At 34.8% G+C, this 14,430-nt stretch overlaps 2 protein-coding genes across 2 annotated transcripts; both read right to left on the bottom strand.

Annotated features, from left to right (window-relative positions):
* Positions 1 to 8,229: 8,229 nt before the first annotated feature.
* Positions 8,230 to 10,063, bottom strand: LOC133037361 (uncharacterized). The gene is made up of 3 exons (XM_061114415.1): positions 9,660 to 10,063; positions 8,362 to 9,395; positions 8,230 to 8,262 (listed from the first exon to the last, which is right to left on the bottom strand). Exons 1-2 carry the CDS (start codon positions 9,780 to 9,782, stop codon positions 9,072 to 9,074), a joined length of 447 nt encoding a protein of 148 aa, XP_060970398.1. The 5' UTR covers positions 9,783 to 10,063; the 3' UTR covers positions 8,230 to 8,262; positions 8,362 to 9,071.
* A 112-nt stretch (positions 10,064 to 10,175) lies between these two features.
* On the bottom strand, positions 10,176 to 10,937 carry LOC133037123 (uncharacterized). The gene is made up of 4 exons (XM_061113946.1): positions 10,839 to 10,937; positions 10,668 to 10,760; positions 10,474 to 10,584; positions 10,176 to 10,383 (listed from the first exon to the last, which is right to left on the bottom strand). The coding sequence occupies exons 1-4, from the start codon at positions 10,935 to 10,937 to the stop codon at positions 10,201 to 10,203; spliced, it is 486 nt and encodes a 161-aa protein (XP_060969929.1). The 3' UTR covers positions 10,176 to 10,200.
* Between the last annotated feature and the right edge of the window lie 3,493 nt (positions 10,938 to 14,430).

The following is a 14,430-nucleotide window of genomic DNA, read 5'->3' on the forward strand; positions in this document are numbered from 1 at the left end:
ATATATACAGCTGAGATAGATAAGAGTTAGTTACAGGATTAGTTATGTACAGTTGGCAAATAACAGAAAGAAACTAACAACTGAATGAAAGAAAACTAATCCTAACAGAAATAACTAATCCTATTCTTCAACAGCCCCCCTCAAACTAAGTGTGGATAGAGAGACCACACTGAGTTTGTCTCTGAGAAAGGGAAACCTGGAGCTTGAAATAGCCTTTGTCAAAGTGTCTGCAAGTTGATCTTGGGAAGGGACATGATTAACTTGAAGCTGATGCTGCATAACTTTGTCCCGTACAAAGTATAGGTCTATTTCTATGTGTTTAGTGCGCGCATGAAGAATAGGATTGGCTGCAAGCATGACAGTACTCAAATTGTCACACCAGACAGTAGGAGGTGTGGACAATGAGATTTTGAGCTCAGTGAGTAGAGATTGAAGCCACGTTATCTCAGTTACAACAGCAGCTAGGCTGCGAAACTCTGCCTCTGTGGAAGACCTCGAAATCGTTTGTTGTTTCTTAGATTTCCAAGCAACAATGTTGGAACCAAAAAGAACACAATAACCAGTTGTGGAACGGCGGTCATCAGGATCGGATGCCCAATCTGCATCACAAAAGGCAGTGACATCATAGTTGGAAGATCTCTGTAGGTGAAGCCCATAGTCTAAAGTTCCAGCCAGATATCGTAAAATTCTCTTAACAGCTATCCAATGGGACTCCAAAGGATTTTGCATAAACTGAGAGACTTTGTTCACTGAATAGGCAATATCAGGTCGGGTAATCGTGGCATATTGTAAAGCTCCTACAACAGACCTGTATAGAGTGGAATCGAGGACATTATCACTGCCAAAATGGGACAGTTTGAGACCACTAGTCATAGGTGTACTGCTCGATTTGGCTCCCTGCATCTTAGTTCGGTTTAACAGATCTTGTATATATTTAGTTTGGCACAAATGCAAGCCTTTCTCTGTGTGTGTAATCTGAACACCCAAAAAATAATGAAGATTGCCAAGATCCTTTAAGGCAAATAAAGAACTAAGTTGAGAGATAAGAGCAGATACCTCTTTGTCATTGCTACCAATGACAATAATGTCATCAACATAAACCAAAAGATATGTTGTATGCACAGAATGGATTCTGAGAAAAAGTGAGGTATCTGACTTGGCATGAGTGAATCCCAAACTGAGTAATGCAGATGATAACTTGGCAAACCAAGCTCTTGGAGCTTGCTTTAAGCCATACAATGCTTTTTGAAGTTTACAAACAAGATCTGGATGCTCAGGATCAATGAAACCCGGGGGTTGACACATGTAAGCTTCTTCTTCCAAATCACCATTAAGAAAAGCATTGTTGAAGTCAAGTTGTCTAAGTGTCCAGCCTTTGGAAATTGCAACAGTAAGAAGAACCCGAATTGTTTCTGGTTTGACAACAGGACTAAAAGTTTCGTTAAAGTCAAATCCACTTTGTTGAAGGAACCCTTTAGCCACAAGTCTGGCTTTGTATTGAGTTTGACTTCCATCTTCATTTTCTTTGACTCGAAAAACCCACTTACAACCTATGCATTGGCTGCCAGGAGGTAGTTTAACTAAAATCCAAGTATTGTTCTTTTTAAGAGCATAGTATTCAGTATTCATTGCTTTGTTCCACTTTGGATCTTGTAAAGCTGTTTTTACTGTTGCAGGAACAAGAGATGCAGTGAGTACTTTTGGCTTTCGAACTCCGGATTTTGCTCTGGTTTGCATAGGGTGCTGGTTCACAACAGGAGGTGGAGAATGAGGTGTTTGGGATTGTACTTGGGAGGCAGTGGAAGGATTAGATGAGTTAACTGGTGTTGTTTGGGGAAAGGAAGGAAGATGAGATGAAGGAATGGATGTAGAAGGAGTGTCAGGTGGGTGGAATGATGAGTCAGAGGTGTGAACTATGGAGGAGATGACAGGTGGTGACAAAGAGACAGGTGGAGATGCAGATGTGAAGGACATAGGTGAAAGAACTGGTTTGGGGACAGCAGCAGATTTTTGGTATGGGAAGGTGGTTTCATTGAACAAGACATCTCGAGACATATATATTCGACCATCCTTGGCTAGACATTTGTATCCTTTTTGAGTGAGGCTATAACCTAAGAAAATACAAGGGGTAGATCTGTAGTGCATTTTATTTTTATTGTAAGGCCTTAGGTTGGGAAAGCAAAGACAGCCAAAAGTTTTAAGAGCAGAATAATCTGGTTTGGTCTGAAACAATGTTTCATGAGGAGTAAAATTGTTTAGAACTCTAGTGGGCATCCTATTGATGAGATAGACAGAAGTTCTATAAGCCTCATCCCAATACTTTAGTGGTAAAGATGAATGAGCTAATAGAGTCAAACCAGACTCTACTATATGTCTATGCTTTCTTTCCACAACCCCATTTTGTTCATGGGAGTGTGGACAAGAAACTCTATGAATTATACCACAGGATTCAACTAAGGATGTAAAAGCTCTGAACTCTCCTCCCCAATCGGATTGGAGAGACTTGATTTTATGATTGAGTTGTAACTCAATTTGAGTTTTGAATTTGATAAAGGTTGGAAGAGCCTCATCCTTGGTTCTAAGTAGATAGATCCAGGTGTACCTAGAGTAGGCATCAACAAAACTTATGTAATATCTATAGCCATTAGAAGAGATCACAGGGGCAGGACCCCAAAGATCAGTGTGTAGAAGTTGCAAAGGAGCTGTATATACGGCTTCGAATTGGGGTAAGGCAATTTGTGATGCTTACCAAGACAACATGCAAAAGACACAACTCAAAAGCATTTTTATTGATAGAATTGATATTACATTTGGCCATAACGGCTTGTACAATTTGTTTAGATGGATGGCCTAGTCTATTATGCCAGAGATTAAAAACAGAGAAAGGTACACTGGAAGTATTGGTTTGACATTGAAACACGGCCTTAGACGAAGACAAAGCCGCTGCAAGAGAGGAATGACTAGGAGATTGAGAGACAGATTGCAATGGTTGATCAAACTTATAGAGACCTTTATCAACCTTCCCAACCAATAAAGTCTTCATAGTAACCTGATCTTTCACAAAACAAAAGTGAGGGTGAAACTCAAAATGCATGCAGTTGTCTCTAGCAAATTGAGATACACTCATTAAGTTTTTGGTTATATCAGGTACATGAAGTAAGTTATTTAATTGGAGAGATTGAGAGGAGAATGGAGAAATAAAGGAGTTGTGACCAGTGTGAGAGATATGCAAACCTGAACCATTGCCCATTTGGATTTGATCTAAACCAGGAAACTCTTGTGGAGCCATCAGATTTTGTAGATCTGGAGTAAGGTGATTGGTGGCACCTGAATCCGGATACCAACTTTGATCAGTGACAGTATCTGGTGTTGCAACCATTGCCTGCATCTCAGCCATAGCAGCTGATCCATTAAAGGATTGGAAAGATTCTGGTCCTGTAAAGGATTTATCGAATCGGTAGAAGCACTGCTTGACTGTGTGTCCAGATTTGTGACATAATTGACACTGAACTTTAGGAGGACCAGAGCCCCTTCCATTGCCTGAGAAACCACCACGAAAATTTCCTCGAGAACCTCGAGGATTGTTAGCAAAAGAAGGATAAGAAGGAGGATAGAGATTACAAAATTGGTGATGACCAGTACTGTAAGGAGGATAGGGGCTGTAATTTGTGTTTTGATGGTGAAAGTTACCACGAATAGAGCCTCTTCCTCCAGAAAAAGTGCCAAATTGAATTGGAGAGAAATTGTGATATCCTCCTCGAGTAGCTGATGGTTTCGACAGATTGGGTTGGGTTGCTAGATTAGCTTCTGGCTTTGAAATATCAAGATCAGATTCGGATGTCTCATTTCTGATTTCTTGAGCCATTAATAATGACTCAACCTCGGCAACAGAGTACTCATCTTTTCTAGTGGACAAAGACGTTACAAAAACAGAGTAATCTCTTATGAGGCCATTAAAAATGGCTTCAATATGATCTTGAGGAGAAAGAACATGGCCTATGGAGGCAAGAGAATCAACAATGTGTTTGATTCTGAGAAGATAGTCATTCAGATTTCCAGTAAGTTTTGTGCGACGAAGCTGAGTTCTGAACTGACTTACCTTGGCTCGATTTTGAGCAGAGTAGTACTCCTCAAGTGTGCACCAGATCTGAGCAGCAGTGTTGCATCCCACCATGCGAGTGAGGATCTTTTCAGTCATAGAGGAAAGTAGCCAAGAGACAAGAAGGCTGTCTTGAACATCCCATTCAAGAAAATCTTCAGAGATACGATTTGCAGCTTCATCTGCTGCTGTCACGAACTTAGATGGAGCTGCCACTGGATCGAGGAACTTGATTAATCTGTGACCTTTGATGGCAGCATATATCTGGTGTCGCCATGGAAGAAAGTTGTTTTCGTCGAGTTTGATGGATAACGTATGATTGAAAGAAAGAGACGAAGATCTTGATGAAGAGTTGGATCCGTTTGAACGAAGAGAGGAATCAGCTGAGGTAGCAGTCGCCATTTGAACGAGGGAAGCTCTGATACCGTGTAAGATTGATGAAAACGAAGTACAGAGAAGAACAGGAAAGAGACAAAGAGAGAGTATTGATGAATGAGGAATTGTTCTTCTCATTATGAATAACAGATCAGTATATTTACATATATATACAGCTGAGATAGATAAGAGTTAGTTACAGGATTAGTTATGTACAGTTGGCAAATAACAGAAAGAAACTAACAACTGAATGAAAGAAAACTAATCCTAACAGAAATAACTAATCCTATTCTTCAACAAAGCAATAAGCATTTGGCCCCAATAATTACACTTTTATATTAATCTCCTCCAACACTTATATATTAATCACCTCCATTATGAACAAATCCAATTTAGTCACTGCTCATTATATTATATCTTCATCAAACATGAAAATTTATCTTTGTAAAATTGGGATAACCGATCTGCGCTGTTGATCATTATGTGGAATTATTGCCAAAATCTATGCATAATTGGATTTTGTATTATTCTAAAGCTGTTCATTTTTATTAATTTATATAATAGTTTAGGTACTAGTCTATATATGAATCCATTAGTAGCAGTCTAGTAGATATGTAAAGGCAGCAAAGCATATCAAAACGTCTTTTTCATATACAGTCATTTAGCAACATGAAGCATATTAAATAAAATCTAAAAAAACTTTGTAGGGAGCTCCATTAATTCTTCCCATATATATATATATTGGAACAAATTTAACTATAAATTATTACTAAACAAATTTAACTATAAATATTATCCATAAATAGATATTATCCAGTTACTAAACAAATTTAACTATAAATATTATTAATTTTAAAAATATCAAGCCATCGAATTTTGATCTAATAACGAATAATATAATCACAAATTTAAATTTCTATACTTAATTTAACTACTTAATTAAAAAAAATATAAAAAAAATATCTCTTTTTACACTATATCAAAAATATTTTCATACAAAAATATTTAACTCAAACTCAACTTTTTCTTTTCTTATTTTTCTTGCTAAATTTTTTTTTTTTATTATTTTTTTTTTACCGATGGAACAATCTCAGCCCATATGATATAAAAATGAGAGATTTTTTTTAATTAGATAGAAAAATTAAGCATAAAAACTCAAAATTTTTTAATTTTACCTGGGTAATACCCATTAAGAATGCACCCATATTGCCTGACCAGTCGGGCTTTGAGGACGTTGGATGTATTTAATTTTCTAATTTTAGAGTAAGATTCAATGATCACCGGTTGTCTAATCAGTTAGTTCCATGTGGCCTTTTGTTTTATTTTTTTTTTGTATTTTTTTTTTTTGGTATTAGTGTAGGGAAGAGAGTAAAAATCTGAAATGATTTTCTTATAAAAAGAAAAAAGAAATGTCAAAGCATTTTGAATGATGGTATTTTTTAAGAGAAAATTACACTCACTATGGAATTTTAAAAAATATTTAATTAAATATGACACTTTTAAGTTTGACCAATTTATATAGTATTTTTTTTTTTTTTGTTTTTAGGTAGTTTTATGGTATTTGATATGCCATATATATGTAAATTATGTTTTTAAATCTCATATTTAATGTTTTTATTTGTTTAGGTAGTTTTATTTGTTACTGATGCCGGAAAAGTTGTCGGAATTTGTTGTCGGTGCTAACACTAAATATCAAAATTCGCGACGGTTCTAAAAGCGATTTTTTTTGGAACTGTCGCTAAAAAAATTAAGTGACTATTTAAAATCATCAGGAAAAATTTAGTATTCCCAAAAATTTAAAATCATAGTAAATAAAATAGGCGACGATTTTTAATAAAATACAAATTTTAGGAGAGCCTTATAATAGGGGTCCATTATAAAATCGTCACTTACTTCTCGCCACATTTCCCACGTGTCCACCTACTTTTTTTTTTTTCTATTTCTCCCATGCCCACCTATTTCTTATCACCTATTTCTTCTCCATTTCCTACACCCTAAAACGAAAATCATAACTCTCTGAAATCCCACCCACGCCTCCCCACCATCGCCCTCCTCTCTTCCCGTCTTCCTCCCTCTCTCGATCTCCCTTTCTTCTCGTCTGTCTCGTTTATCGATCTCTACCCACCCCTCCTCCCATCGGTCTCCCTCTCCTCTCCGTCGCATACGTCGGACCACCACCACCTCTCGTCCGTCTCCCTCTCTCTTTCTCTCTCTCTCCGAGCTCGGTATAAATACATTTATTTATATATTTTTATATTTATTATATATTTATTTTGTTATTGTATAAATTTAATGTGTTTTAAAGTTAGTTTTTATTGTAATAAAATTAATTAGTTATTTTATTTTAATTTAAGTAAAATTATAAAACTAATGCAAGAAAAAAATGGGGGAAAATACAGAAAAATCTATATTTTTCTCTCTCTCTTTTTTTTTTTTACATTCTCGACGGTTTAAAATCGTTGCCTATACCCTGTTATAGGCGACAGTTCAAAACCGTCGGGAAGTCCACATTAGCGACGATTTTTAACCGTCGCCTATTTTGTCCTTTTTGCGATAGTCGTATAGGCGATTGTTGTAGAAACCGACAAGAATACATTAAATAACTGTTTAAAAATATCGAGAAAAACCATTTTTGTAGTAGTGTAAAAAAATCACCGGAGTAGCTGTCGGTGTCAAAAAAGTCGTTGAAGTTACTACCGACGCTAAAAAAATCATCAAAATTAGCATTGTCGCTGGAAAAATCACCGAAAATACCAAGAAATTGATTTCTTGGTAATTTTTTCGGTGACAATGCGAATTTCGACAACTTTTTCAACATTAGCAGCTGCTTTGACGACTTTTTCGGCACTGACAGCAAATTTCAGAAAAGTCGTCAGAATTTGCATAGTCGCTGGAAAAATCACTAAGAAACTGAAGAAACCAGTTTCTTGGTGATTTTTCTGGTGATAATGCTAATTCCGTTGACTTTTTCGGTGCCAACAGCAACTCTGATGACTTTCCCAGCGCCGGCAGCAACTCTAGTGACTTTCTCAACAAGTATATGCCAACTTTTTTTAATATTCGTAATAAGGAAATGATATAATTTTATTATTTACAACAATCAAATTAATTAAATACAACTATTGTAATGTCAATGTAGGAATATTAAAAGTATTAGTATCTTGTTATGTACACAACTTATAACCACTACTACAAAAACCCCCTTTAGAGGCGGTTTTTAAGCCCTTTCAGCGTCGGTTTTCGCGAAATTCGCTACCGACGCTGATCAGGGCGACGCTAAAGGGTTTATATGAACCGACGCCATAGGTACCCCTATGGCGTCGGTTATTAGCTTATAACCGACGCCATAGGGGTACCTATGGCGTCGGTTATGAGCTAATAACCGACGCCATAGGGGATTTACCAACCGACGCCAAAAGCAAGCGATTTTCAGTTTTTTCAATTTTTTTTTATTTAATTATATAATTTTAATTTCATTTTATTTATATATTTAATAATTTTATATATTATTTTATTTAATATAAATTACATATTTATTTTTTAAAATGTGAATCAAATATTATTTAAATTTGGGTAAAATACATAATTTAATTTCATAAAAATAATTAAATATTACACAAACACTAATGTAAAATTAGTTAAAAAATATTAAAGTTAATAAATCTAACTACAAGTTAATCTATAAAAATTACATAATGAAGAAAAATTCTTCGACCTTTCAACCTCAATCGTCACCGTGAATCACCGTGAATATCTGTTTTTGGATCGTATTGCTTCTTACCCCCAAACTGTTAAAAAAATTAAAAATTTATATTAGTTTATGTATATGTATATTATATATTTATTATTATAGAATTTATATACTATAATCAATAATTAAAACTTACAGCTTTTTGATCTTGTATGTAACGGCTGGGGTTGGCACGTGCGACGATGTCAGTGATATATTTCAAAACATAAAATCCGCATTCTTGGCTTTTAGGTTGTCTTGGACAGTTTGCTTGGTTAATTCCTTGCCACTGGCCAAGATACTCATGTGCGTTCCCTATATACATGAATGCCCTGTTTGGGAAAATTATATTAGCATTTCAATTCGTTAGTTAATTTAAAGTCGTTACATAAGAAGTCATTAAATTATTACCTTCCGATCATTTGTTCTATTACTTCGGGAATTGGGCAGCCTTTTACAGGGTTTAAATGGATAATTTTCCTTGGCGCAACCACCACTAGCGTCCAATGCATCCTAGAAAATTATATTGGAATATAAGTAAGATAGTATAAAAATAATTTGAAGACATAATATAGAAATGAACAATTAGCACTAAAGAATTTAATAAAGTTTACCCGATATTCCAAGGAATAAAGAACATTTGGTGGTTGTTGTTCATTAATGATAACCAATTAGCCAATCGTCTTGCCGCATCGTCAAAAGACTGACTCTGTTCTTCATCGTTGATCCCATGCACTGTGAGAAGCTCTGGGTCGTAAAACTTGAAAAATTTTCTCAGACCGTTGATGCTCTCCCATATGTGCCTGCCAAAAAAAGTGTTAGTGTCTTATAATAATTTAACTATAATTTGATATAAGGTTAATTAGATTAAAGAAGAGTATACATCATTCCAAACAACATTCCATGGTTGCCGATGTACTCACACGTAGCAACCTGCTGCAAATCCTCTCCAGATAACGTGATCTGGGTACGCGGTGCAATGAATCCTCGGGGGACAGGAATTGTGATTATATCACGTTTATCTTTGAGCCTTAGGAATTCATGAATCATCCATTTTAGCGAATTAGGGATCAACGCCATCTTCTCTTCCGTGAACAAGTCATCTTCCCGTGCACCACGGCCTTGTGGAGAAAGCATCGGAGCTTTCCCCTTTGACGCATCACGTCTTGAGGGCGGTTGAGCGAGTGGACCCTAAACAAAACAGAACATAATATATATATATATCAAATTAAATCCAAATTCTACCGAAATTTCGGCAGCATAACGGTTGTAATTGAATGACCCCAAAAATTTTGAACATAGCTGTATAATGACAAATAACACATATATAACAGTAGTTTTTTCATCCATCCCACCGCAGCACATATATTCGCAGAACCTACTTCACTACGGATGAATATTTAAGATATTCAAACTCCACTAATCATTAATAATTAATTTGAGTTGAGAAGTTACCTCGGTTGTTAAAATTAAGTGTTTAGGCCAAGGAAGGAACATCTGGTATACGTCCCTAACATATCTGCACTCTTCAATTGGGACTGGGATTTCAGCGTCCTCTTGCAGGATTTCCGAAACCATGATCCGGGCATGTGAATCATCGTAATCCTGGCAGTGAACTTTGATCGTACCCACATGCTCGTACAAATACCCTCGGGCCACAATATTGTCGATGTTGTCAGAGCAGAGATGTACTTGCTGATTAAGGGCCGCATGGTCATCAAAATTGTATAGGATACCTTGGTCGTTGAGGGAAATAAACTCCTCAGCATAAATTTGTGGTTGTACCTCATCCTGAGGAGCGTATGGTTGTGGAACATACGCCTCACCAGCCACCTCTCCTTCTTCCTCTTGTTCGGCAGCGTTCCTTCCGTCGCTTAAGGGATTGGACTTCGGCTTTTAATTTTTCAATCTCCTTCGCTTGCCGAGCCACAACATCCGACACTTCCCTTTTCTTCCCCGCCGAACAGTTGAGATGCCCTGGTCAGGAACCTACAAATCATAAAAAGCAAATTAGCAACGATTTTATTTGTGTAACTAAATAAATAACATTTGAAGTAATAGCATACCCAGCAGCCCTGACACGTCCAGGATGCTCTGGTGTCCCGAGCGCCTGCGTCAGGATATCGTTTTGGCCCTGGACCTGAATTTGTCCCTGACTAAGCTTCTCTTCTAATTGAGCCTAATGCACGCATATATTCAAGCAATTAGTATATGAATTATATACACTAACTCATGAGTAGAACTCAATTAAGGATTAATATATACTTACTATCTTCTCTGCAATTTCCTTGTCGTAATCAGTGACAAGTTTTCTACTCTTGGTGCGAGATTTAATCCAAACACGGTGGCGGGGGGGATCTGCAACTTCGAGGTCCTTTTTCTACATAACGTTATAACAATGAAATGAGTACCAATTAAATTGTATAGCACATTATAGCACATTAAATTTTAAGTATTACTTACCACAACTTCCCGTACGTTCACCATTCCACTCCGACCACTTCGATGTCTGGATTGAATTTTTGAGGAACGTTCACGTTGCACCTTACTCAATTCCTACAATGCCAAAAAAATACATTAGATACATGTACTTGTATTTAAGAGTTTATCTTAGTGTTAATATAATTAGCGTACCAGAAATTCAGGAGTTAGTCGACTTTCAACAAATTTGCACCAATCAGCAGCGTCGATCTCGGGTGCTTTTCGGGGACTCGTGCCGCCGTCCCGTATCATTCTCTTTCAACGCGGGCATTATGATGTCTTTTGTCATCCTATTCTTGAAGTCTTTCATTAACTTCCCAGCTAGGATGAGACAATCATGTTTGAAGGTGTCCGGCACAATGAACCCCGTCTATTTTGAAGGAAAACAAACACGGTTAGAGTCAACATTTGGAGTAATAGAAAAACAAATCAAAATTCTAACAAATAATAGCTTACCTGAATGTCTTTCCAAACTTTATTTTTCAGAGTCGGGTTGACTTCTTTCCAGTTTTTATAAGCCAACCCTATTGTCTGCCGACATCTGACTCCTAGAGTGGATACGAGCTTCGCATAGCTTTTTCCATAGTATTGACCTTTATCATTAACTTCGAGGGCCACTCTTTTGCCCTGATCCATTAGTTTGGATATTTCATTCATTTGCATCGGCCCTCGTGTAGGTATTGTGGTTGGACACTCTGCCTCTGGGTCTGAATCAGATCCCGAACTCGAGTTGGCCATATCTACACCATTAACAAACAAAATTGAATATCATGCTACTAATAACACTAAATTCTACCGAAATTTGATCCAAATTCTACCGAAATTTTGGTAGCATAACGGCTGTAATTGGACGTTCCCAAAATTTTTAAAAGTGCCTAAAGTAACAAAGAGAACAAATATAACAATACAGAACAAAGAAACTAACATAAACAATACAAAATTTATCCACCAATCCGACCGCAGTACATGTATTCGCAGAACCTACTTCACTACGGATGAATATTTAAGATATTCAAACTCAACTAAGCATACATTGATAATTAATTATACTAACAAAAGGTAAGCGGATGGATATACCTATTGCAAATCCGATCAACACCGAAATATGTCGATCGACTCTCAAATATTAGCACACAACCTATAACATAATGCAATATACAACCAAATTAAAATTTTAATTATTAAATTACTTACTAGTTATTAAACAAAGTAGCAAGTTACTAGTTACTAATTTCCATAATTTTTTTTAAAAATAACATATACATATATATATACATATATAATCAACTAAATATCACACTACCATTATTTTAAAAACTTTAACTCTAAACTAATTAAATTCCTACTACCTCTCATTCTCATTCACAACAAATATATATACAATACAAATACACAAAATACACAAATAGTATATACACAATATATATACACACAACATATATATAAACACATATTCAATAATAAAATACAAAATATATACATATATATTATATATAGTAAATAAATATTTACCTTATAAACGCAATTCGGCGACAAATTGCGACCAAAAATCCGGCCACCTATAGCACACACAATATAATATTAATAAAATGAAAAAATCCTAAAAAAATTTTACAAAAACGAAATAATACCAATGTACATTAATAAAATGAACAGAATTCATATTTATACCTTAATGAACGTTGAGATTGAACGATTTCTCCGCTAAAAGCGGTGGTCGGAGTTAAACCACCACCTTTTTTTAAAATAGGTTCGGGTACAGTGTAAATGGGTGAAAAAACAAAACTTTTTTAGTGTATGGGATTAGATATTGAAAATAGAAACTTTTAAGACAAAAATGAGGTGAAATGGTGAAGAAATGAGAGAGATATGTGGGTTTTTAGAGGTGGTTGGCGAGGGTTTTCGTGGGTTTTTCGTGGGTTTCTCTCTGCTGTAAGTGGCTGGGTAGGCTGGAGAAGAAGAAGTGAGGAAGAAGAAGACGATGCAGAGGGTTATAGAGGGGAGACCCTATGCCGTCGGTTCCTAGCACAGAACCGACGGCATAGGTGCACACGTGTCAATAAAGTGTGCACCTATGCCGTCGGTTCTTTGCTAGGAACCGACGGCATAGGGTCTCCCAAAAAACCTTAAAAAATCCCAATTTTCAACCGACGGGATAGGGTTTAGTAATATATATACCTACGGTTTTTACCAAAAAACCGCCTCTAAATGTCAATTTCGAATCTGGTGGGTGTTCTCACACCCTTTAGCTTCCCTTTTTATAAAATGGGTTAAAAAAAGGGAAGCTAAAGACCCATATTGTAGTAGTGAACATATAATAAGATAACATTTAATTTGATTACAAAATATTAGCACTGTGAGTGTAGAATATTTATTCTAGATATATATTATTATTTATTATATGTATATATTGCTCTATATACATACAAATTAGCTTTCTAAATCTATTTTGTACAAGTTAATTCATGGAGATATATTATTATTCATTGTATGCAATATTGCTCTATATATACAAGTTAGTTCTTAAATCTAAATTATAATTCATTGCATTCATATATTGCTTCATATTTATATTAATTCTTAGATATAAATTATCACTCATTTTATGCATATATTGTTACAAGTTAGTTCTTGAAAATTTAGATTTACTAAATAAATAAGTTATTTTAAATTTATATTTTAGATCTACACAAAATTTATGATTTTACTAAAGTTGCTTATTCAATTTTTTTTTTTTTTGAAAGTTGCTTATTCATTAAATAACATAAAATTTACTTATATATATAAAAAAAAAAAATTATGCTGATACATTCTAACACTACAATCGGGCTATACCAAGTTAATTTTAGAGTGGGAGTACTATTTGTACAATTTATATATATATTTTAATATTTATTTTAATTAATATAAAATTATTTTTCTTAAAAAAAACTCACATAATATATTAATGGTTAATTAGTAATTTTTCCTCCCGAACTTTGACATGTACTAAATCGTGCCCCTTGAACTTTTTTGGCCGTTAAAAATTCCTCCCGAACTATTGAAATTGTTAAATTTAAGGACTTTTGTCTAATTTTAGTAAAAAAATTCTAACATGGATGAAAGTAGGGTTGTTCATCCGATCTAATCCGTACTTTTTTGGTCAAACAACATCCAATCTGCACTAAGTGCGGATTTTATTTTTTTTTTATCCAATCTAATCCGCACAATAGCTCAAATTCAATCCAATCCAATCCGCAAAAATGCAGATTGGATCGGTTACTTTGGATTGGTTACTTTTTAATATTAAATTATTTAATATTTATGAAAAAATATTTTTTTTTTTTCACATAACTAGCAACAAAATTAAACAAATTATAGTTATTTTATGTCTCCAACAACACATTAAATAAATAAAATAACAAATAGCAAATTCAAAGGAAGAAAAAAAATTGTATGTATAAAAAAATATTTAATTTTAATTTAAATTGTATGTAGAATTATTCAATAAAAAAAATATAAGAATAGAATAAGTTTTGTATTATAATTGTATTATATGCATTAGACTTTTAAATTATTATTTTCTTAATGTTATTTGTATATATAATTTTTAATTTTGTTATAAATATGTGTGGATTGGATCGTTTTGGATCGACTATTTTATGAACACCCCTAGATGATTTCAAGAGGCATGATTTAGTACATATCGAAGTTTGGGGGGCATGGTTTGGTAGATATTAAAGTCTGGGAAGCATGGTTTAGTACA

This window comes from Cannabis sativa, chromosome 4, assembly GCF_029168945.1.
Source record: "Cannabis sativa cultivar Pink pepper isolate KNU-18-1 chromosome 4, ASM2916894v1, whole genome shotgun sequence".
Taxonomy (NCBI): Eukaryota; Viridiplantae; Streptophyta; class Magnoliopsida; order Rosales; family Cannabaceae; genus Cannabis; species Cannabis sativa.